The following is a 24,362-nucleotide window of genomic DNA, read 5'->3' as shown; positions in this document are numbered from 1 at the left end:
TCGTTTGCTAGCGCAACGCTCAGCAAGTAGCCGTCCTTCAAAATTGCCGATTGTGGTAGTGTGTGTCTCGTGTGTGTCGTGAACGTTACCACGCTCCGTGCATGCTCCAGGAACCTCGAACTGCGCAGATTGCCCTCATGTGCCCAGTGGATGAGATAGAGACACTGGGGTGTGTGCAATAGCGACGACGGCCGTAGGGGGGTGTGGTTGTAATCAGACAAGCGTGAGGGAGTGAGCTTGGATGGTTCGTCGCGGCAAGGGGTGTGTGTGAGTGGAGGGGAAAACCGAGTGTTATTGCAGCCGGTACGGTAGGTAGGAATGTGCTCGTTGCGCAAGTGGGCGAGGAGATCAGACGTTATTAGTGGACCGTCGAATGGTGAGAATGTGGACGAAAGACCAAGCACGGCAATCAATGTAATCCAGCTGTCACACAGACGAGGCAAGCATGACACGCTGCGGCCAATCTGCTCGAAGCGGGTCAATCCGTATCGTAAGGATTCTGACTGCGATATATCTCTCTCAAGGACCGTAAAATATTGACCGTTGAAGGGGATGGACGAAGAAGGATAAAGGCGAGATTGGAGAGCCACAGCTTAGCTCTGGTTGGGAAAAAAAGATAGTGAAGAAAAGACCGATCAAGCGTGCAGAAATAATGGTAAGACAGCAAATTATTAAGACGAACTGCCAATACGGACGTAAGAAGAACAAGAGAAGGGGGGAATCTGGAGGAGAAACAGAGAAAGAGAAGAAAAGGGAAAAAGCAAAGAAGATGATGTCTTTTGCTCGGATGATAGGTAGACTACCTAGATAAGCTGCTGCTGTTGCTGCTGCTATGGAAAGGTTCCAATAGCAGGAAAAAAGATGCTGCGTGTCTTGGAAGGAAAGACTAAAAGGGCCTAAAGTAAGGTAGGTAAATTCCGTATGTAACTGTATTACTATTACACTTACAGGATATCTCCAGCATACCTAAAGTTAGGCGCCTTGAATTTCAGGACTTACATAGACTACACATAGAGTTACTTGGGCATTGTGGATACCTCAGGCTCAAGGCCGGCAGGGCTGTCTCATTGGCCGCCAGTAATGATACGGTATCGATTGCCGCAATACAGACATGACACACGCCCGCCTGGGCGATTCTGTCGATCGCAGATTGAGTACTCCATAAGCGTTTCTCGTATCGCAATGAGGTATCCATTGATCTTCCAGTTATGGTACATGTACATTGATGGGTTATCCTTACCTAAAATTTAAAGTGCAAGTATCATAAGTCGTTCATTGATGTCCCTTTTGATCAGGATATCTGGTTCTAATTGTCTTAGCACCTTTCCAGACAACCGCCAGATCTGGGGCCGCCCGAAATTATGCTCCCGCCGCCTCTTGTTTAGGCTTCAATCAAGGCGGGTCCCCTCGTCTTTTGCTGGTATGACGGAGACGAAGATGATGAGGGTGATCATCATTGGCTATACGGAGTTGATTGAGTGGAATCTGCATAGGTGGAGGAGAGCTTGTACAACAATTGGTTCTATTTCGCTCGCCTTAAAATCTTCCGCTCTCACCACACATGGATCAGTTTCTTCTGCCTGGTGAAATGGTCTGAAGCTCAGGAAATAGGTTGATCGCCAGATTGAAGCCATGGTTTGCGAGGCAGAGACATTCCTATATCGCGTGTGCGTAATCCATGTACGCAAAATGTGGACGATAGTCCAGACTGGCACCTTAATAGCTTGCTAGGCTTAGTCCGTAGGTAGCGCTTTGTTTGTGCATGGGACAATGGCAACTCTCTTGGTCGGACATACTTTCCTGACTTTTCGTTAGTGAATTCTCTCTCAGATCAGCCATGGATCATCAAGGCTCGGATGGTACAAAGTATCTTCTGAGTCAATTCGAATGTTATCATCACCATAGAGTCATCGTCTTCCGATATTAGAGTGGTGGTTAGTACCTATGGATAGACTCTCGCACTAACACAGCTGTGTTGACAAGGCGGGTGGGAAGGTTAAGCAGCGCCTCTCAGCCCAACCGATCGGATCCACTAAACTAGCCTTGATTCCATTGTCTTCTGATCATTCGTCAGTTTTCACTCTAGAGTCCATTCAAGGAATCATCCGATTTGCCCTGAGGCCATCATTTCTATTTCTGGTGTTCTCATGGAAAGAATCATGGACGTATCATCGCAGATGTTTTGAATGAAGAATCTGAATAGGCGGAAATTGGAGGAAAAGTTTGATGAAAATTGAATGTCTGCCTAGTACCTGCTGTTACGCAACTGTTTCAATAGAGGCCTGCAGCTTCATCATTGGCAATCCTCATTATGGTTACTTCCAAGTCTCGTGACCTTGATTGACTCAACCTCAGGTACATGCAGAATGGTACCTTACCTACTGTCCAAGTTGTACTTACTACCCATGGTTGGATATCATCTTATGAATTTCTTCCTCGAAGCTCAATTCATTCCATCTGCCTTTCTCGTCCATATTATCATCGTACATACCTGCACTATTGACCTGAGCAGCATCAACACTGAGACTTGCCGTAAGTTCGTGCCAACTCATGCTCGAAGTGAATTAGGTAAAGTTCTGAGTTTTGATCCCTCGAGCCTGAAAGCCCCTTACATATACAATAATAACACCCATGGTAGTTTATTGCTCGACAATTTGGCCCATAGTAAGGACAGCTGCGATCCAGGGAACCCATCCTTATCCTCCTATACTGCATCATGACTTCCTCTTATCGGATCTGGCCTTCTTGATGCTTCGTGATCACTCTATGTAGTAATAATGATGTTCTTTGCAGTCCAAGCTGTCCTCTGCTCTACGCTTCCACTAAGAGCTCACATACCATTGGATCCGCATAGTCATCCCTTCCATTACGATAAGACATAGTCATAGACTTAAACCTTGCGTTATTTTCCTCGAGTATTCCGTGGCACTGACATTCTAGATAAACGATAATAATGATGAACAACAATGAGACCCTGATGATGATCACCTATCGCTATGACTATCGCTATGAGCTGATAAGCTTCAACACGCAAGTCCCTTGCCTAGTCAGAAAGCTGTTATCAACCCCGGATTCTGAGCGAGACACGAGTATAGTTCAAAAGTGCTCGTGTCAACAAGCGGAAATAATTTCAAGGTGTTTCAAGATATGTGGGTACTCTCCTCGAAAGTTATGCATCCTTTGCATTCCATAAGGTACTCTTGATTGTGAGTATGTGTTGTCCATACACAAAGCGTTCTTTCTGTGGCTCATAAATTCTTGGGTGTAGATATTTCGAATAATGTTGCGCTCGAACTGATGGTCAGTCATCCAAAAAAGCAAGGGAGCTCAAATTTCGACGATACTGGAGGAAGATACGCAGACCCCTATCAAGTCATTATAGCCTATTTGGACAAGCAGATATGGCAACAGACTGGTGAAAAAGGTTCCCGGGAGGTCCATTGGGTAAGGAAATTTGTCTATATGATGCCTTGTGCAGTACTATCTTGGATACGTAGGAAACGCAAAACTTTCAATGGTGACAACTAGAAAAACTAAGAACTTCAGCCGCGAAGATGTGGAAGCAATGTGCTCGGATTCCCTTTGAGCAAAGATATATTACAACCGATGCTTGATGTTGGGTAGATACAGCCTTCTTATATACATTGATCATACCAACAGTAGTGGGCTCAAGATTAGAACTTTCCATAGTCCGGTCATGATGCGTTTCCTTCGGTTGTCCAGCGAGCTATAAACCCAGCCTGAGCATGGCCCAACTGATCGAAGACTATTCCTAGAGGTAATCCAAATGCGAATCTGTAGAATGATCGTTCTGAAGTGAAAAGGTTCATCTTCTTCGTAAGTGCTCAAAACTGAGGAGGCCGTACGAGCCTCCGCATCAATCCTATTAATTTGAATGACATTCGATCGGTCCTTGAAAACATCTGCTAGCTCATCCTGTTATTATATAGGTTACTGAGGCGCATCTTCTTATGTGCAAATATTGAGAGTCGGTCATTTAAATGTCTCCCATTCTTCATGTGCTAAACGTCGTTCCTGCGCTCCAACATATATATGCTGTGGCGGCTTCACAGTATAATCTGCTCGAAGTCGCGACATTTGTAAACCGTAGATACCTACCATGCACAATGAGAAATATAGTATCTGGCTAAGATATCTATTCTTAAATATTTACAGAATCCTTAAATCCATCCAAAGCCGCTAATACCATTTCATTGCTGCGCTTCTGGACACCCTTACAGGTGGTGCTTGTACTGGTATTTATGCTTAAATGTCCGCTCTAAACACTGTACAAAATGATACATAGGATCTTGTTACTGTTAGACGATAGACTTACCTTAGTCTACAGTACCGAGTGGACTTGAAGATGATAAACAAGTTCAACGAAGCCCTTGATGTCATTGTGGTTGTTGTAACCCCACCTCCTGTGAATCCTGCAAGGATTTGTCCGTCCATACGGAGTATAATGAGGAGAGAGAGGATTACAGGGCCTTGGATGTGAGTGACGATACTTGTTCCTCGCAAAGTCAAATGCGCAAGGTCTGTCTTTCTTTGGAAGTTCCGCCGAACCTTGAGAAAAGACGTAGACTCGATCCTGGCCAAATCCTCGGTGAATCTTGGGGGAATCCTTAGAGAACAAGTGTCCAACTGTCTGATGTGAATGCTTAAGTATGCATTATATTCTCTTGAACACCCACAACTGGACACATCCGACCATGGGTAGACGACCAAGCAAAATAGCCCTTTCTTTCAGGGGCAGAAAACACGAAAGCCACAACAAAAGGAAATGCCTGCCTAGGATTCAATAGTCAGCCCGGAAAGATAATATTAGCACACACCCATTTTAGCGCCCTTCCTTACGGAGAAAACCCATGTCAATCTATGGGACATGTGACGAATAAGCTTGATGAACAGTTGGCGTCAGGGACGACAACTTTCTTATTGGCTATATGCTTACGATGGGGAAATTACACCCGCTCTTAGCGGCAACGCCGAGCGAATCACCACGAAATGAACAAAACACTGTGCAAATCAACAAACAAACGAGGAAACGTTGGAACTGATGCAGCGTGGGCTCCTTCTTCTTTAGTGACAGAGTAATAGCTGGACAGTAGAACTCTTAGAAAATGCCTGTAAAGGTTTAGTCTCTTCATAGACCACAGGATGACTGCACTGACAGTTTGTCTGCCTAAGGAAAAGGAAAGTACCCTACCCTTGCGGTCAGGGGTCTGGACCTCTAAGACTGAACACTAAGGCTCTAGGCGCCCTTGCGCCCCGTTTCCCTCGAGCCGGACTAGTCGACTGTGCTGGCCTTCTTTCTCCTGCCTCCCCCAACTCAAGTCCTTCCCTTCCCTCTAGTCTCTCATTTTTCTTCCCTTGTCATTATTTTCATCCCCCCATACCAACCCCTCTCTCATTCTTCCTCCTTTCTCACCCCATCACGTTCTCTCTCTAACCCAAGCAGGTGCCAGCTTCACTCTTTCAGCTGTTCACCTTGCTGTCCGTTCTTTTATCATCGCCGCCGATCAAGTCAGTCTCTACACTTCGGCCGATCAACTCACGACCCGATCACCACTACCCACCCGATTCATTCTCTCCTTGGACTTCTGAATACACTCGAATAAGTTTCCTCAATATCGACTGGCGGAAACTTTTTTGGATATAGTGTAAGTGATGATGACGATGATGGAAAAAGGCTGCCTGATGTCCTTGGAATGGTCATTGACGCGTAGCGAAATGTGACAGCACGACCTCAATTTTTGGATTAAATACCCTCACACATCGAATAGTCAAACTCGTTAACGAACGCCTGTCCATTAAAATCAGCAAAGATGTTCATCAAGCTTGTGACTCGCGGCGACAGGAGCGACGATGGTTCACTCCCCCCGGCAATGATTAATCTGTTGATCTCTCTCTTGATTCTCATTCTACTCGGCATTGCATTAGTCGCTACTCTTCTTGTTCTGCGACGAAAGCGCCAAAATCAGATGAACGCCGAACTCCCAGTTCATAACGGGCAGTGCTCGCCCAACCATCGTCGTTTCACGATCTCCGCATCTTCAAACACGAGGACACAGTCTATTCTGGTGTACGATGAGAAGCGCAGCTTGATGGAGAACTCGTCAAGCCCTCCACCCAGTCCGGTCCCTGAAATCCGCATTACGTTCCCCGAGGAGGAAGACGAGTCTGGAAAGCGCAAGTCTGGCCGTGTTGTGGTGGTGAGAATTAGTGATGCCGGCGCCGTCGGGTTGGAACCATGCAATGAAGAGCTTCCACCTTATCAGTCCAGCGACGCGGAGCGTTTCCAATCCTTGGACATCGAACGCATGGGCGGCCTCAAGGAGAAAGAGGATCTGAAAAGATGGTCTTAAATTGCCGACCGCCGACCGTCTTTGAGGTGACCTGCGTATCTCTCTGCCGAACCGATACCCAAAAGAACCGATTACTTTAACACCTTCCATCCTTCGACGACACCGACTCCTTCCAATACATGACGATATTGTGGCGAAAATCTGTCCTGTCTTCCTGTCTGCGCCTCTTGACCATTACCGTTTTGCCTTTTCGTCCTCCACTTGCACATACGCAAAGTCTCCGTCGATCCTACCCTCTACACCTATTAACTCTTCAGGTCATCCGACCATACTGATGCTTGCGAGGATAATGTCAGCGACCGGATTGACCTGAAGAGTTACCAGATCGAAGGCTTACCGAAGCTGAATTGTGTATAGCAAAGGGTTGCTGCTCTTTTTTTTTTTTTTTTTTTCTCTGCGTTGCCATTTTGGGATCTCTTGCCGCCTGGTCTTTTTCGCTTCTATTGGCGTTCATCTCTTGTGCCTGGTCACTTGTGGTCCTTTCAGCCCTGCCACGTCACTAGGGTTGAAGGACGTAACGCACGCGGGTTTTCACTTTTCTTTCTTGGAGCCTCTTCCTTCTCAACCCCGACTTTTATTTCTACCATTCTTCTTTTCCCCCTTTTACTTTCTCTATACTACTTTTATGCTTCTTTCATCCCTTGCAATTCTCGGTTTGCCTTTAGGGTGTCATACAACCGGATAATGTATGTAACTAGTCCGCTATACATTACATGGGCGCTTTCCATAGCGTGAGCCTCAATGGATGTCATTACCTGTACAGATAACTTATATGAATGATCCATGAATAGCCTGTAGGTCAAGTTCACTCATTGATAGTCACTTGCTTTGACCGTAAACAAGACTCCGGATAGGGCAAATGGCCCACCCGTGGAAGAGCTTTTTGAATGTTCCGCGCCGGGCCGACCAATGACGCCCGGCGCAAAGCTTGCATGAATACCTCGCTACCTAATTGGGAGTCGCCGAAAGCGCCGAACTCCCGACGTCACGGGCGGCAGGAGATTTCTGGGAGGGACCGGACAATCTGAACTGATCGTTCTGCTGGCCTTCCATTCTGTTGTCTTTTACTGAGCTCATAATCAGCAAGATCAATTGGCAACGAGTCTCTCATTATTACGGTTCATTTTGTTCTATTTGTTGTATTTGAGCTGTCATGAACGTGCTTTGAGTCGGCTTCGATTGGAGAGCACACTTGACAGCTCAGATAGGGTATACCTTCTTTTTTTTTGGCCTTTAGTTTCTTTCCTCTGTTCTTCAGCTCCTGATCTCAGTCCTTACAATATCAATGAAGTCCATTTGATGATCCAATTTCCTCGGAGCTTCTAGCATCGAGGCCACTCCAGCACTTGCAGGCGTCTGCCAATATATTGCGCGACAACACCTTTCGTCACAACGAGAAAGCTACGGGCAACTTTGACCATTGGATGAACTAGCTTTCATTCTACTCTGACTTGTGTGCCCATAATGGCCTCACCGACAACCTCTGGGGCCGGCTATGACCGTCCGAACTCCATAGGCTCGCGACCTACGGCGGCTTCTTCCCCTGGAACATCTTCGCCGCGGGTTTCCGAACCCGGCGACCTTCGAGCAACACGACCGCAATTGCGGCCGGGAAAGACGACTAAAGCGCCAGCGGACAAGACGAAGGAATTTGAGCGCGCCTTCACAATAAAACATTTAGGAATACTGGGTGTGTTCGGTTGGATACTGTAAGCTTTCCCCCTTTTGCTCAGAGGCTTTTTGGTCTTTATTGGATGCGGAGGGCTGACTGGTCAAAATGATCCTAGGCTTTTGCATGTTGCTGGCATATTCTTTTTTACGAAAGGTTTCCTTCTCACTCGGATGGTCCTGGAAAATAAATCGGCTTGTGATGTTCTTCCTTTCGACGATCCTTCTTCGTCTTCATCAGCGAGCAAAGGAAAGCAAGGATGCTGGCATGAAAAGTCATTTGACAAGGCTATTGTGATCATTATAGATGCTTTGCGGTACGACTTTACGGTACCTTTTGTGCCAGGAACAGAAAGTGAAACAGCGCACCTGTTTCATAACAACATACCAGTTTTGTACGAAACGGCTGTCAAGTCTCCCGAAAACGCTTTCTTGCTTCCATTCATTGCGGACCCGCCGACCACGACATTGCAACGACTCAAAGGACTGACAACGGGCACTCTGCCTACATTTGTGGATGCTGGATCCAACTTTGCCGGAACGGCAATCGACGAAGATAACCTCGTTGCGCAGCTACACGCGGCAGGCAAGACCTTGGTCCACCTGGGAGATGATACCTGGCATGCTCTTTTCCCGGGCTACTTCGACGCTGATCTGACACGCCCTTTCGATTCCTTCAACGTGTGGGACTTGCACACTGTTGACAATGGAGTCAACGATCATCTTTTCCCGCTGTTGCATCCTGACAACTCGACGAAATGGGATGTCATTTTCGGTCATTATCTCGGCGTCGATCATGCCGGGCACCGATATGGACCCAACCACCAGGCTATGGCCGCAAAACTCCGCGAGATGGATCGAGTAGTTCGAGACATCATTGCCAAGCTAGATGACAAGACGCTTTTGGTGGTCATGGGTGATCACGGAATGGACTCCAAGGGCGACCACGGGGGCGAGTCAAACGACGAAGTTGAGGCGGCTCTGTGGATGTATTCCAAGAAGGCAATCTTCGGCCGTACGAGTTCGGAGACCGCTAGTCCTCCCAAAACCGCACGGGAACGTTTCATTCCCCAGATAGACCTCGTTCCCACTCTGTCACTTCTTCTGGGGATGCCGATCCCCTTCAACAACCTTGGTTCTCCGATCGAGGAGGCTTTCATCGGAGTTGGGGGTAACGGTTGGAAAAATCTTGCCACAGTAAACCGCTTGACCTCTGCACAAATCAGACGGTATCAGCACGAGTATACATCCTCGCATGGTGCGGATGAAGCCCAGTCACTTGGATCAGAGGAGCTTTGGGAAGCCGCAGAGAGCGCCTGGCAGAAGCTCCCCAGAGCTGGTAAATTGAATGTGGAAGTTCCGCGTTCGGCTTCTGAATTGCATCGCCAGTACCAACGGCATATCTTGCATGTCTGCCGTGGGCTATGGGCGAAGTTTGATGTACCCAGCATGTTGCAGGGCGTCGCAATTCTTTCTGCAGCGATCGTTCTTCTCGTCTTCTACGCACGAGGTATGAAAGCCGCCCGAACAGAACTCACTCAGTCTCTGCTCTCCTCCGTCGGGGTGGGATCCGTGTTGGGTGCTGTGACTGGAGCTTGCTTGTCTTACTCTCGCATATTGTCTGCTGGAGCAGTCGAGTCTTCTGCTCTGCTAGCTGCCATAGGAAGCATCATTGGCGCTTCGTGTGCCATTTTTGGTAAGCCTGGGCGCATAGTGTTGCCTCTCCCCAATAGTCTTTGGGGATGGCTCGCAATTGTCTTCACAGTGTCCCAATCGATAGGCTTTGCATCGAACTCGTACACAATATGGGAGGATGAAATCCTCCTGTTCTTCCTTTCCACCTTTGGAGTCGTCGCGGGTGCATCGTCGATGCGGCAGAAGTCAACGGCTGACCGGGTGCTTGGAGTCTATCATTCAATCTTATTTGTGATTCTGGGAAGAATTGCGTCCTTCTCTCGTCTGTGCCGCGAAGAGCAGATGCCATTCTGCCGCTCCACCTATTATGCTTCCACAACATCCTCTACGTCTGCTCCCTGGCAACTTGTCATTCCCTTTCTCGTGACCCTTGTCCTTCCGGCAGTTGTCCGGTCTTTCTATGCTGGCTCCAAATCCTATGAAGGAGCAGCGACATTGTGGATTGGCTTTGCGTTCCGGTTCGGTCTCTTTGTCGCTTCCATTTTCTGGACGCTCGAGGCTGCCGACGACGGTGAATGGGGCCTTTTGAGCAAAGAGACCTTGAAGACCATACGCGTATTCCTCGCTCAGATCGTCCTTGCCCTTGCATTCGCCGCTGGAACAACCGCGTTCGTCTACACCAAACCATGCGTCAGCATAAGCGTCAGCCAAGGCGGTGCTGAATCCGAGGGTAGAGAACCGGCCAGAAAAACCGTTACTATTTTGGGGTTCGGGAATGTTTATGGCACGCGAGCTTTCCTCCTCGTCATCAATTTCTGCCTGGCCATCATTCTCATGCAGAAACCGATGGGCCAGGGGGCAATCGGCCTGCTGCTGTGGCAGATCCTCTCACTTCTTGAGATCCTTGACACGAATGGGCTTGTTATGGGCAACTCAGCCATCGGGCCTATAGTCTTGGGTCTTCTTGGGTCGTTCCACTTCTTCAAGACCGGACACCAGGCCACCCTCACCAGTATCCAATGGGAAACTGCGTTCATCCCTTTGTCTTCTGTTCAATATCCTTGGTCGCCCATTCTGGTAATCCTCAACACGTTCGGCGCGCCGATCCTCACTGCAATTGCTGTTCCTCTCACGGTGTTGTGGAAACGACCCCTCCAACTGCACGATAGCAGCTCATCCACCACATCCAGCACGCCCACTACCAGAATTCTGTCCGATGTCGCGCAAGCGGCCGCGACATATATTCTTTACTTTGCAACGATCAACCTCGCAACGACGATGTGGGCTGGCCACCTGCGCCGCCACCTCATGCTCTACCGGATCTTCTGCCCTCGATTCATGATGGGGGCTGCTGTCCTTGGCGTGGTGGATATTGTATTGATCTTATTCTCTGTCGCTGGCGTACGGTTCAGCATATTGAGTGTGGCTGAAATATTTGGCTGGTAGCACATATTGCCGGATGTATTGCGACGTTATGTGTCATTGGCATTATTTACATAAACATCATGCACAGATGTAAAAATAGCATATCCTATGTGAACCAATGAAACTAGAAGCTAATCGTATTATCGCCACATGGTGTCGGCACTCGCTACTCCGCACTTAATCCAGAAACGCAGGGTCCAGCCACTACCCGGAAGCAGCCTAGCGGGAAGCCTACCAGGCAAAACAAAAACAAGGTTTCTTACATAATGCTTATGCGAGCATGCAGCGGAGCGGAAAATTGTATCTCTCCCGAAGTTTATTCCATCGTAGCTGCAACTTTAATTGCAACACGCAACGTGATTCGCCAACTGACAGTCCACTCTGCCGTCTCGATTCTCAACTGTCCCTTGCCCAGGTTTACGAGCACCGTCGTCCATTGTTGTTTATCGAATTACTAATAGTAGATAGCTATAGATAATGGAAGTTAGACTATGAATAACGCACAGCATGTAAATAACAAGCCTTGATTTCAGTTCAGCTCCTTATGGGTCGGAGGACGAGTTTTAAGGTCTAGAAGGAACGCCCTACGGATCCTGGGAGGGGTCTGACCGTTGTGGCGAGTTGGCAACGGTGGGTTTCGGTCGAGATATGGATACTGGCCGATGCCCTGAGTTGATTTCTGAGCTCGCTGTGGTATCACCTGTCGGCATTCTTACCAGCATGCCTACTATATCTTATGTGGTATGGACCTGGCATGGCAATTACAGGCTGACGGTGACGGGCTCTGTTGGGTCACTCAGCTGAGATTGAATTCGCTCGCTGCTACAATAGCATCCCGTCTGGTTTGTATCGTTGCCTCGTTGGGTTGTATTTACTGCCAGAGTGATGGAATCGCAGGAGCAAGCCACCAATAATACGTACCAAACAGGGAGTAAATGGAAGGTTCTTCCTTCGGGAATTAGGTTATTGCAGCCGACATGTACACAAGGCTCTAGCGCTGCTACTACTGGACCCGGCGACTAGGTTGCTGGATTCAGTAGGAGTCGTGTGAGTGGGCCCTGGCGAGTAACCATTAGACTAGATGCTCGTGGAGGAGGATTGACCGGCAAATTCGAATCTTGGCTGTCCATCTCGATAGGTTGTTTGCCGATTTCGCCGTTAGCAGTGGGGCAGAGGCTGGCCAGGGGTTTGCGATGGCCGCTGTCAAGCAGTTATTATTACTTGACAAGGTCGTCTTTTGCTTGTTTTTTCCTTTCTCTTCCCTCTCTTCTGGACGGTCCATTCTCTGTTTCTAGTGCGATATGCAGATCGTTCTTGACTGTGCTGGATAGGTGACAATTGGATAGCCAGTCTATTCTCGCAGAAATGACAATGACTGCTTCAAACCCACGCGGAACGGGCATGGTGGTCCTGATATGGGTTCTGACAGGCATCTCGGCGGTCGTGGTCTCTTTGCGCGTCCTGGCCAAAACGAGGATTCGCCAATTCCGGTCAGACGATGTCGTGATGGTCTGCGCGCTGGTACGTACTGCTCGTGCGCTCTACACAGAGTCTTCTATAACACCGCCGCTTTAGATCCTGGGTATCATCGCCGGCTCCCTGAACACCACTGCAGTCAATTACGGATACGGCCTGCCGGACGAAATCGTCCCCGAACCTGGCGCGACGACGGGTCGAAAATTCTACATCATCGCACTGGCGTTCCTGGTCCTCTGTACAGCCCTCGGCCGCGCCGCCTTTGTGCTGTACCTCCTGGCCATCCTGGGCGGGAAGAAATGGCAGCGCATCATCCTGACGGCCCTGGCCGTGATGGAGGTGATCATCAATTCTGTGGTCGTCATCATGCTGTTTGCGTCTTGCACGCCCGTGTCGATGCTTTGGGATTACGCGGTTGAGGGGACGTGTGTGTCGGACACCATCCAGATCAACTTTGGCTATTTCCAGAGCGGTATGCCATGGACATTGCAATATTCCTAGCGAAGGTCAACTGACGATTCGTTTCCAGCATTCAACGTCTTCGTTGATCTTTACCTGGCCGTCGTCCCGACCTATATCTTCTGGCACCTCAAGCTCAAACTCGGGATCAAAATCAGTTTGGTGGCCCTCATGAGCTGCGGCCTGATGTAAGCCTTAGCCTCCTCTGCCCTGCCCTGCTCTGCTCTGCTCGTGCCGTTCCTTCTTCTTCCTGCTTGCTAATGCCAATAAAAATAGTGCCATGGGCGCCGCTCTCGGCAAAACCATCCAGCTCCCCGAGATCCACAACGGCTCGCTAGGCGGCACGACCAACCTCCTCCGCTGGGGATACATCGAAGCAAACCTGGTGATGATCACCGCGTCGCTGCCGTGTCTCCGCTCCCTTATTCTGTCAGGATTCCATTATATGACGAGTAGCGGACAGCGGTCTCGCTCGTACGAGCTGGGTGCAGCGTTCACGGGGTCCCGAGGGGCGACGACGTCAGTTACAGCACAGAAGAGCTCGCATCGGAAGACTGATTCGCGGTTGCGTGGGATGCTGTCCACCAGGAATCGTGGCGATGATGGGGCGAGCGTCGACCATATACTCGGTAGTCGGAATAGCCTTGACGGGGTTGAGACGGGTGGGAGTAGTCAGGACACTGGGGCGGGATCGGCTGGTATTCGGAAGCAGGTCGAAGTGACTGTTGCGCATGATGACGGTAATCGAATATAGACAATCTATACGAGAGGTACTGCATAATACAATAGATGACGTATATTTTGAACCGATAACTCACCCTTACTCTGCATGTATTTGGTTCGTTCATTCGACGCACCCAGCTTACATCCTGAGCAACCAAATTCTGTTCCCAGTTTATTGGAGCTCCTATGTTTAGAGGGTGACATATCTCAGCATCAAGATATTTTGTTTGTATTGCCTGCAACTAGATTTGTATTCAGAATGGTATACTCTGACCCTCATCCGTTCTATCTCACGACCCCAACTCACATCCATTGCATACCTTCAAAACAATAAGATTTACCATGATATGATTAACTGTGGCAGTAATCTTAAGGAGATCATTTCTAGAAGCTTGAGGTAAGCTAATGTATAAATACAATTTGAATACATATCCCATTTCATCATCATCTAAAACTCATGACATGCATAGAATGCAGGTCTAGACACTGTCATATACGGAATAATCACGGCCCTGTCTAAAGTCTAGGACTAGGGCTAAAGACCTTTCTGAAGCGCAAGTGAGACAGGTCGCGCATGATCTCAACGGTGCTCTTGATGTTCTGCTTGACAATAACCGAGGTAGGCTTGGAGAAAAGCTCGTCAATCTCCTCGAGGGTCTTGTTCTTGGTCTCGGGCATGAAGAGGATCTGGTAGAACCAACCCAGGACGGCGATACCTCCGTAGAAGCCGAGAGTGAGACCGATACGAGTCATTGAGTTCATCATCGCGGTAAAGTTGTAGGTGACAATGAAGGAGCACAGGAAGAGGTTGGCGTCCGCAGTGGTCATGCCGTAACTACGGAGATAGGTGGGGAACACCTCGGCGGGGATGACCCATGTCAAGCAGGCATAGGAGCCGAAGAAGCCCATGTAAAGGATGATACCGGTCAGATAGAGACCCTCAGCCGTGGCAGGATAAGTATTGTAGTCGACGGCGTAGCCAGCTCCCACGAGCACAAGACCGATGAAGAAACCAGGAAGCATAACGTTGGCCCAGTAGCGTCGGCCGAACCGCTCCATATACAGCACTGCGGGAATAGTACCGATCAACAGGGCTCCACCTCCAACGAGCGACATATAGACACTGGTACGGTCGTCGAAGCCGATCTTCGTCATCAGGACGCCCATGTAGTACATAACTGCGTTCACACCCGTGAATTGACCGAGGAATACCATGATGTTGGCATAGATCATGGCGCGGCGAGCCCGGCCGTCGGTGAAGAAGTCCAGCCAGGCCCACTTCTTGGTGCTGGCTTGTTCCTCGTTCTCCGCGGCGACAGCTTGGCGCATGCCCAGGAACTCCTCCTTGGATTCGTAAGCATCGAAGCCACGAATACGCTTCCACACACCGTACGCCTCGACCGGTCTTCCCTTGTGCATCAGGTAACGGGGGCTCTCAGGCATGAACAGCATGCCGACCAGAAGGATGGTCGAGAAGACCAGGGAAGAGCCGAGAATGAAGCGCCAGTCACCGGCGACACCAAAGAACATCGCGGCTACCGCATAGCCGAGGACTTCACCCAAAGCAATGTTCAACTGATACAAAGAGACCAAGTTACCACGGATCTTCCCGGGGACTAGACATCAGTCAGTAACAGTCCTCGCCAAAAGATTGAAGCGGACAGGAGGAAGCTTACCAGACTCGGCGACGTAGACAGGGACAGTACCGCCCTCAAGACCGACACCCATGCCAAGAATGAAACGGCCGGCGAACATAATGCCAAAGTTAATGGAACCGGCTTCGAGTCCAGCACCAATAGTGTAAAGGATGCAGGAGACAATGATGGCCATGCGCCTACCAAGGTACTCGTTGCAAGGACTGAGGATCAGGGCACCGCCGACGGCACCGAGGGGCATACCGGAGTTGACCAAACTAGCTTGCGAGGCGGACAGATGCAAAGCCTTGGGCATGGTGAGGTTCGCACCGCTGATCAGCGACTGATCCAGACCAGAGAGTAGACCACCCATAGATGCAAAGGCCACCAGAACATAAGTGAAGTAGGCGGGGTTGGCGAAAGTGAGCTCAAACCGAGACTTCTTGATGGCACCAAGCTGTTCTTCCAGCTGCTGGAGCTCGGCATCCATGGCAGCTTCGTTGAAAGCCTCGGACTTGGGATCATTTCGAATATCATCCATCTCTTCGGCGACCTCCTTGTGGTCGTCGAGAGGGACCTCGACATCTTTGACAGCCATGACAGGCAAAGCAGGAGAAACGATTATAAAAAGAGTAGTGTATTGAGAGCTAGCCAGAGGCAGTAGAGCTTCACCTAAGGAAGGCTTTACCTAAAGCAGAAAGAGAAGAGGGGAGGACCTGCCGTTCCCTACAAAGTCACAGTCTTCTAGATAGGAAGAGGACACCCGCCTGTAGAGAGGAGTTGGAGAGAAGAATGATTAAAAACGAGGGAAAAGGGAAGAAACCCGGGGGATATTTATACGGGCACGGCATCCCGGGGTACAGTCCTGGGCCGCGGAGTGACAGTCATCACGGGTTCAGGGCAGGAAACAAGCGGGACAAGACTCTAACGGGGAAGTGGGGACAGAAAGAAAACCAGAGAAAAAGAGGCCAGCGTAACCGATGGAATCATGGAAGTTTGGAACAGATTACTCCGTGGACTATCTACAGGCTTCCAACAGGCTAACAGCAAGAAGCATTCTGGAACGGTGGGGAGGAGTGGCCGAAGCTTAAGGAATGATGATCACGGCCAATGACCATGGTTGGTGTGGTGCTCATCCTAGAGGCATTCCGAGTCAGTCAGTCTTTCCCAGCCTATCGATGATTTTGACTAGCAGGGATAAACTCAACTCCATGAACTCAATGAGCGCCATCTGCAGAGTACATACTTGGTAATGGTGCAAAGTATGCCGCATGCGGAGGCTTGACGCAGCAAAGGTTGGGGGAACGAGACGAATCCCCGTGGAGGCAAAAAAGTCGGGTTGGTGTGGAGGAGGTCTGGAGAAGAGAAGTGGACGCGACTAGAAAACTTCGATTCATGTAGTGCAAGCCCGGGCACACCATAGCCAGTCAGAGCAAAATCTTGACCTCCCACTCGTGCACGGCACCACGCAACCATCCCGAAAGTCTCGGAGACACTTCGGTGGAATTCCATCCAATTGCATCATCAGTCTGTGGTCGAAACTCCGAGTTGTCGCCAGTTAGCTAATGGGAATAATGGGAATGAGGCATTTAACACTGGTCGATCCCGAAGTGTCCAATTGCTGAATCAATCGTCCGGTCACGAACCGGGATGCTGATTGCTCGCTGCACGCCACCAAGACGGACACATCCCGAGACGAATCAGCCAAGAAAGGCAGTACTTGCCCTCGAAATGCACCCGAGACTTTCATTCGCCGTGGTGGGCTCAAGATTCCGTGCCAAAAGGCTTAGTGTGAGTGTCCCACACTGGTCAGACTCAGACCATGAGAAGAACAACCAAGGGACGATTCAGCCTGTGGGGAACTCGGTAAGGTCACGTGTCTACCGGGCACTCACGGTCTGTAGAGGTTACGCAGTTCTGAGGAGTCTATGACCCCCCAAAGATTTCACAAAGAGACTTGGGAATACTAAATCGATCCGAGGAGAAGTATTATTTCTAAGATGTTGAAGAGATAATTACAAAAAAAACAAGCAAAATGGCTCAACGCTGTGTACAGACTTCTGCGCAACAGATCTCAGACAGGCACCATCCAGCGATGTCCATCTCGAGCGTTGGACTCGAAATTAGTACTCCGTAGTAATATTAAGACATAAAAGCTTCATTTACTGGCCGTTGAGCAGTAACAACCCAAATCCCTCGCTCTTAACGTCGTCCCGGCGGCATTCCAACCGGCTTTCGCACACTCGGATCTGCTCCTCCCCCGTAATACGGTGACCCCGGCCGACTGCCACCCGGAGGAGTCTGGGCCGGGCTAGGCGACCGCCCTCCATGCAATCGCGCTCGCAGTCTCTCCTGCGCAGACGCAGCCCGCTCAAGAGAGGCCTGGCCTGATGCAATTGCCTGATACGATCCCGCTCGCTGACTGGGGAGAGGTCGTGCCCCGGACGGGTGCGCGCTCGGCGGGGTGGGTGATGCGGAGGGAGGTGTCACCACTGAGCCAGAGGGAGCGCTGTGCACCATCGAAAGCGGGGCGCCTGCGCTCCCGGGTGCCAGACGTCCTCGTCGCAGACTGGCCGTTTGTGATGCTGGTGGTTGCTGAGAAGCTCCCGAGTCTCCCCATAGATCGCTCAGGCCGCCACCGCGTCCCGGGGCTGAGGTCGTGACCGCTGAACCGTGTCCGTAGGCGCCTGGCTGGATCTGAGTGGTTGCGATGGTTCGGGAAGGTGCGGGTGCTGGAGCTTTAGGGTCCGGAGGGAGCCATGATGGAAAGGGCCGGCCTTTCTCTGTGTAGTAGGCACGCAGGACGTTGGAGATGTGAGAGCAGTCTTCGTTCTCTGGGTCGTCGGCCTCATCTCCGGACGTGATGGCACGGCGGAGGGAGTTGAGCCGCGTGCTGATGTTGGAGATCGCTGACGACGAGGTAATCGAAGAGAAATAGGAGGTCATTCTGTGATTTGATTCGCCGTTGAGGAATATGCGCAGAAGCTAAACCGGCCGCGAAGGAAGGTCCAAACTGCACGGTGGCGAGGTTGGAAGCGATTCGAAGTGAGGGGATGGAAGGATTAATTAAGCTCGACGGTACGGGCGACTGAAGTTAATGTGCAGGTCCAGGATAATGGGATTGTGTGAACTTAAAAGCGTCGACGGCGCATTGAAGCCTTGAACTCTATGGGAACCAGAGGTAGAGCAACTGTGGTTTCTTGCCATCAGATACCTTGATAGATCACCGTGTCTCTACGGACTGGCGTGTTTCAACGGCGGATCCAGTTACCGCCGCACGTGAGTCCCCGGCCGCGGAGAAATCACTTAACACCAATGTACCATACTTTATACTGGCAGATATTCCGACTAAGGCATTATAGTATGTTTTGATAATCCTTCTAGGCTCTGTAGAGAGGTACATGTTCTCGAACAAAATATTCTCGTGAAGCTTCAAAATCAGTCGTTAAACAAGTAGATGCAATGACTGGGTATGACAAGCCCCGATCGCAGGAGTAAGTTAAAAGAAAAGTCCAAAACGCCGTAAATGTAGCTCAAACCAATTACTTTTTCTTCTATATCCTTCACTGCCCCGACGAGAATGATTCCGCCTAAGCCAGGATGCTCTCCTTGCCCGCTCCTTCGGTTTCGTATTCGATCTCGACCAGAGGACCCTTCTTCCGCGGCTTTGCTGGTGGTGCAGTACGCTTTCTCTTGGACCCAGGCTTGGGCTTCTTGGCTTCCTCATCGCTGGACTCGTCCTCTGCGTCGCTCTCCTCGTCACTGTCCTCATCCTCCTCGTCATCATCGTAATCACTCGAGTTGTCGGCCGAGTCTCCGCCCAACCAGTCCTCGATATCCTCGAGGTCCTCGTCCTCCTCAAGATCACTGACGTACTCCACCTCACCAACGCCCTCTTCCTCTTCATCCTCAATCTCTTCACCGTCGTCGAGATCCTCGTCCCGCTCACCCTCACCACTGCGCTCCAAACCGCGTAGGACCTTCTTCCAGATCCCCTCCTCAACATTGAGCGGCCGGTCACCGTAAGCGCCGCTCCGCAACCGCTCAATCAGCTCACGCTCAATCGCCCGCTCAACCTTGGCAGCCGACTCAGCCTTGCGCTCCCTCGTCTCCTCTCTCCGCCGGATCTTCGGCGCCAGCTTCGGCACAATCTTCTCCCCCAGCCGCTCTTCCTCCTTGGCGATCTTCCGCATCCGAATAGCCACCTGCGTCAGCCGCGTGAGACGCTGCTTGCACTTATGAATAAGAAACTTGGGCCAGTAGATCAGTCGCTCGTCGAGCTGCGCGAGCGCCTTGGCGTAGTTGGACGATAACTTGATCCGCTCCCAGAGCTTGCTGGGCATGTGGGCTCGTTCGATCGTCTTCATGTACAGGTACATAACGCCCGTCTCCGGATCCGACCGCACGGTAGCGTACCGCGAGTTGGCCAGCGGGCAAGACTGGCGATTGCAGAGACCGCTGACATTGTATTCATTGCGGCAGAAGTTCTGGCCTTTGGTTGTCCTGGACAGTGTGGTATTAGTACGTGCATACATTCATCGGCTGAGATTTTGTTTTTCGCGGGCGGCGGACTCGACGAGGCCTCGCTGGGTTTCACTCACTTGAGCTTGTAGGAGCAGAACTGCTGGTTGATGACCTGCCAGACAATCTCGTCGGAAGACATGATATTTGATTGCGGCTGATATGTGCACCAGATTTGACCTGCCCAGCCTGTTCAGAGGCAGAATGGTTTTCTGTTGACTTGATGGATCGAAAGATGATTTTCTCCGCAGAGAAAAAAAAAAAGTTGCGGTAGCAATCGGTCACGTGGTCGGCGCTTATCGATTGCCAGCTTATCGTTATCAACTGATCTATTTGTTCCTCTCTTTATCTCGGCCAGCTGAGCTACTCTATATACGACGCATCATGACGGCCATTTCAACAAAATGCAGCGGCAATATGTTTCGTCAACGCTAAAAGATATTTACATCACCATCCTTCCATCTGTAAGGGGCCACCATCCCATTCCGTCCCATTCATCATGGCCCCGTTAGCAGCCATGTCCGCCTCCTCATTCATCATTTCCTCACCGGCAAACCCCCAACCCATAGCTTCCAACTCGCGTACAAAGAAGTCCCGCTCTTCTTCCATCATGGACGCACCTTCTTCGCCGCCCATCACGTCTTTGTATCGACGTAGGTGCCACCAGTGTGTCAGCCCTCTGAGGGCTTGTTCCAGTGGCAATGCCTCCTCCACTTCTGCGTCAATATCCGACCCAGCCAGCCAGTCATCCCGTAGCTCCGGGCGGCAGTATAGATAAATCGCAGTGATGACCCGCATGTTGCTCTGGCGCCACTTGCGGCCACAGTAGGGTACCTGAGATTTGAACAATTTCAGGGTGTAGAATCGCAGGTAGGGATCAGGAATCTTGAGCCCCTTTCGTAAGATTGTGCTGGACTTGTACTGAACAAGTAGCAGGCACCTGTGTGCCTTGTCCCGCGTGATCTTCTGCATGATGTGGAGGTAATTGATGGCAGAGAAGAAGTTCCGAAACGAGAACACCGTGATGGGCTCTTTCGGCGGAGGAGCAGTCGGAAATCCCAGTTCGTCAACTTCAGGACGATGAGGGCCTTCTACCAGTTCAGGGAGAGCCTCCTGGGGAGACGAGGGTCGTACTGAGGAGGTGCCAGGATCCGTGTCACGGCGGTGCCGAAGAATAGGCGGGGGCACGGCTTCATCTTCTGATGAGTCCTCGTCTGAGTTATCGGTTGAATTCGGCGGTTGATCGGAATGAACATGACAAAAGCGAAAGAAACTGCTTAGAGTTAGTGACTCCATCCTGATCAGTGCTGACGAGCACCTACCCTAGTTCTTCACGGTCGTTCTTCTGTGCTATTGCCTGGTCGATGTCTTGGTGCGCGAACATCTTCAGAATCAGGGGTAAATAGTTCGAATCGAGCAAAAGCTGCGTCATATACTCAAACTTTAATATATCTACAGCCAGTTAGAAACCATCTTGCATAGGCCTCGATATCGTAACTTACGAGATCTCTTGAACCACTTCAACATGAGCAACAAAGATCCAGATATAGCCTTCCCTGTAATTTCTCGCAGGCGGATGTTGTCAAGCTCCTCAATGGCAGCATCGGCATTAAAACTATCCGAGAAGCTATTGGGTGCAGCTGGAAACCCATTGGCGTAGCCATCACTAACCGTCAAGTCAGCCATTTCCTGTCCTTCCTGTTTTCGTCGATAGACTGTCTGCTACATACCTCATGGCATGTCCATTCTGACCATTTGCTTGATTGACCATAGCACTGACATTGGTCAAAATGATCTTCAAGAAGACAATTGTGATCGACTGTAGGTGCACCAGTACCTGGGACTATCAAGGCGTCAGTATGTCAACAATGTTAAAGACGGGGAAACACGTACGTAGAACGATTCGACAGCATCTAAGCGGCGCTGTATATCAACATTATCGGTTTCCCTCTGTGGAACCCAACTGTGACTCGACTTTCTTCTCTCCTCTAAACCCAGGTCTTGCAAGCCCTCAACAAGTTCACCAGAGGGGTCCTCGTCTGAGCCAGTTGAGTTCTCGTCAAGATACCAGCCGCGGTCATATTTCATGAAACGCTCTCTTTCTTCCCACAGCTGGCGCATCGCTCTAGTCATCTTAACGTGAGTCGAGAAGAGCTTTCCGGCTTCGATGATTGACGCCGGTACATCGCTTCCTTCCCATCTCTTTCCCACGAGTGCATCTTGCCGTTCAGTGCTTCCTCTTCCGCCGATATCGTTGCTCAAATCATCCAATGGAGGATACATAAAAGGAAAGTTCTGGTTCGTCTGGTAGTTCTGCTTCTTGCCTGCTTTGCCACCGGGTCCTATAGGTGACGGCGGAGGAGATGGAGCCGGTGTAGCAATGTGGACAGACTGATGGAGGATAGAGCCGTTTCCACCAGCCACAGAGGGACCTACTCCGGAAAAGAGGCCGGTAGATGAACTGGTGCGGCTAGGATGCTGAGGAAGAGGAGGGAGGATCGAGTTATTTTCAAGCTCCAGAGGAACGACTGGTAGCGGGGGGTTGTAAGCGGGGTATTTTGATGTGATCTCTTGCCGGAACAGGTGGTAATCCAGGGGGGAAGCAGTCAGAAATGGTGTCCTCCGGTTGGGAGAGTTTTCGCGTGCCTCGATTCGCGGCTCCAACTCTTCCTTGGCTTTCTTCAAGCTCTCGCTTCCCCCAAAGAAGAGGAGAAGAGACTTCCAAAAAAGGAGGATGATCCGCGTGAGCGGAATGTTTGCTGTATCGTCCCACCGCAGTCGTGCAATGACCTCGACAAGAAAGACTGGCAGCTTAGGCTTCAAGCCCATGAGCGCATCGCGTAGGGGAACATTTTGAGGATCATTTTTCTCTTGTCTTCGGCTAATCTCTACGATGATGTATAAAGCCGTAAGCACAAGGTTCACTTCATGTTCTGAGGCAGCGACATTTGCGGAATCCGAGCTCGAGTCCAGACCATCCAACTCGGGATTGGGTGAGCTCCGATTCTTCTCAAGAGCTTTGCACAGACAACTGAGCAATGGACCTAGTCCTGAACATTCATTAACAAGCTCAGCGTTTCTCTGCATCCATATGATTTGCAGAGATTTTGATTTGGGTGTATCTGTGACTGCCTGCGGGGGCAGATCTTCTGGGTAGTCAGGGACTGCTTTTCCAGCAGTACTACCCCAGATACCAGTCAATGCATAGCAGATAACCTCTAACGCTTCCGTACGAGCAGAAATGTCTCGATCCGGTAGCCCATTGATGATCCGTTCCATGAAAGATTTGCGTAAGTCATGAGAGGCATCCAGCCAAGGCAGCTGATTGGAAACCGCAGACTGCTTCTCACAGAAGGAAGCCCATTTTCGCTCAAATGTAGACTTCATGCCAAGGAGCATGATTCGATCAAACTCGCTGTACTGGAACCATTCTTCGATTTCTTCCGCAAGAGGCTGCGAGTCAGCGTACTCAAATGCATACGCAGGTTGATCTGCCTTGGGCATGTCCTGAACTATCTGCTTTAATTGAGCCAGACTCAACGAGTCCGGCGGTCTGTCCGGGAGTTGCTGCACCGGAGCAGGAGGCGGAGGCTGTAAAGGAGGCGGGGGAGCTGATACGTCCCGACGCAGTTCCGGACGCCTCGATGGTTTGGGTCTTTGCTCTTGCAACTCATTTGGTCCAGAAGACCTCGCTTTTGAAGCTTGCTCCTGTCGCAGGCCTTGCGCGACCTCTTCCATCAACTGATCATCCGACACAGTTGTGATGTCGGTTCCTGTTTGATCGACCTCGTCGGCCTTGACAATATGATGTTCCTGCATTGTGGGTTCAGAAGACGCAATAGAATCATCCGTCATTGAGCTCTAAAAATGGTCTCAATGCTTCGAGGAAATAGCTTAGCACAAAGACGGAAAATGTTACTGTAAAGCCATACTATCATAGTATCTCCAAGCGAACTGGAATCAAAAGATGAGGGGCAGGCAAAGGAATACGGATAGAAGCCTAAGTATTCCACTGAGGAAAGTGCCTGGAAAAAATCAAAAGGCTAAGCATCGCCATCAGTCTCCAAGATCCATCCTGCGGAATTCCACCTCTGAACATAAAGCGGCGAAGCAGATGAAAGATCGCTTATGGCGGTGGACTGTCCACGCGCACCCGCCTCTGGGTGTATCACGTGATACCATACACTTTCAGAGACCTGTACAAGGTTTTGAACCAGGACATGGCTCGAGTAAGATTGAGAGATGCTAAATTGACTGCTATGGCTTTACTACTTGCGAGGGACTACGAGCACTCAACCGCATGGTAATGCAGACGGGGATAAAGCAGGATTGTTATTGACGTGGGAAGTATATCTCCAATTTTAAGTTTTTGTGAGTTCACTCAGTGCTTAAGATAAAATTCGCTTCTATACTATCTTCAGCAAGGATGCTGGAAGCCAGGATATCATAA

General features: G+C 50.2%; 7 protein-coding genes across 7 annotated transcripts; 3 read left to right on the top strand and 4 right to left on the bottom strand.

The window, feature by feature from the left end:
- Positions 1-5,831: 5,831 nt before the first annotated feature.
- On the top strand, positions 5,832-6,371 carry Aspvir_002076 (uncharacterized protein; the record flags this gene model as incomplete). The annotated part of the gene is made up of 1 exon (XM_043273677.1): positions 5,832-6,371. One exon carries the CDS (start codon positions 5,832-5,834, stop codon positions 6,369-6,371), a length of 540 nt encoding a protein of 179 aa, XP_043129612.1.
- A 1,464-nt stretch (positions 6,372-7,835) lies between these two features.
- On the top strand, positions 7,836-11,120 carry Aspvir_002075 (mannose-ethanolamine phosphotransferase GPI13; the record flags this gene model as incomplete). The annotated part of the gene is made up of 2 exons (XM_043273676.1): positions 7,836-8,080; positions 8,159-11,120. The coding sequence occupies 2 exons, from the start codon at positions 7,836-7,838 to the stop codon at positions 11,118-11,120; spliced, it is 3,207 nt and encodes a 1,068-aa protein (XP_043129611.1).
- Positions 11,121-12,464: 1,344 nt separating this feature from the next.
- Aspvir_002074 (uncharacterized protein) lies at positions 12,465-13,788 on the top strand (the record flags this gene model as incomplete). The annotated part of the gene is made up of 4 exons (XM_043273675.1): positions 12,465-12,620; positions 12,675-13,047; positions 13,105-13,222; positions 13,311-13,788. 4 exons carry the CDS (start codon positions 12,465-12,467, stop codon positions 13,786-13,788), a joined length of 1,125 nt encoding a protein of 374 aa, XP_043129610.1.
- Positions 13,789-14,273: 485 nt separating this feature from the next.
- On the bottom strand, positions 14,274-15,989 carry Aspvir_002073 (putative MFS sugar transporter; the record flags this gene model as incomplete). Its single annotated transcript, XM_043273674.1, has 2 exons — positions 14,274-15,373; positions 15,434-15,989. 2 exons carry the CDS (start codon positions 15,987-15,989, stop codon positions 14,274-14,276), a joined length of 1,656 nt encoding a protein of 551 aa, XP_043129609.1.
- A 1,604-nt stretch (positions 15,990-17,593) lies between these two features.
- On the bottom strand, positions 17,594-18,337 carry Aspvir_002072 (uncharacterized protein; the record flags this gene model as incomplete). Its single annotated transcript, XM_043273673.1, has 1 exon — positions 17,594-18,337. The coding sequence occupies one exon, from the start codon at positions 18,335-18,337 to the stop codon at positions 17,594-17,596; it is 744 nt and encodes a 247-aa protein (XP_043129608.1).
- A 644-nt stretch (positions 18,338-18,981) lies between these two features.
- Positions 18,982-20,054, bottom strand: Aspvir_002071 (ribosome biosynthesis protein MAK16; the record flags this gene model as incomplete). Its single annotated transcript, XM_043273672.1, has 2 exons — positions 18,982-19,894; positions 19,993-20,054. 2 exons carry the CDS (start codon positions 20,052-20,054, stop codon positions 18,982-18,984), a joined length of 975 nt encoding a protein of 324 aa, XP_043129607.1.
- A 305-nt stretch (positions 20,055-20,359) lies between these two features.
- On the bottom strand, positions 20,360-23,731 carry Aspvir_002070 (FAR11/STRIP family protein; the record flags this gene model as incomplete). The annotated part of the gene is made up of 5 exons (XM_043273671.1): positions 20,360-21,185; positions 21,235-21,364; positions 21,415-21,578; positions 21,643-21,755; positions 21,806-23,731. 5 exons carry the CDS (start codon positions 23,729-23,731, stop codon positions 20,360-20,362), a joined length of 3,159 nt encoding a protein of 1,052 aa, XP_043129606.1.
- Between the last annotated feature and the right edge of the window lie 631 nt (positions 23,732-24,362).

Source organism: Aspergillus viridinutans (genome assembly GCF_018404265.1).
Source record: "Aspergillus viridinutans IFM 47045 DNA, scaffold_10, whole genome shotgun sequence".
Lineage (NCBI taxonomy): Eukaryota > Fungi > Ascomycota > Eurotiomycetes > Eurotiales > Aspergillaceae > Aspergillus > Aspergillus viridinutans.
The sequence above is the reverse complement of the archived record's forward strand: the minus strand, read 5'-3'. Positions and strand labels throughout refer to the sequence as shown.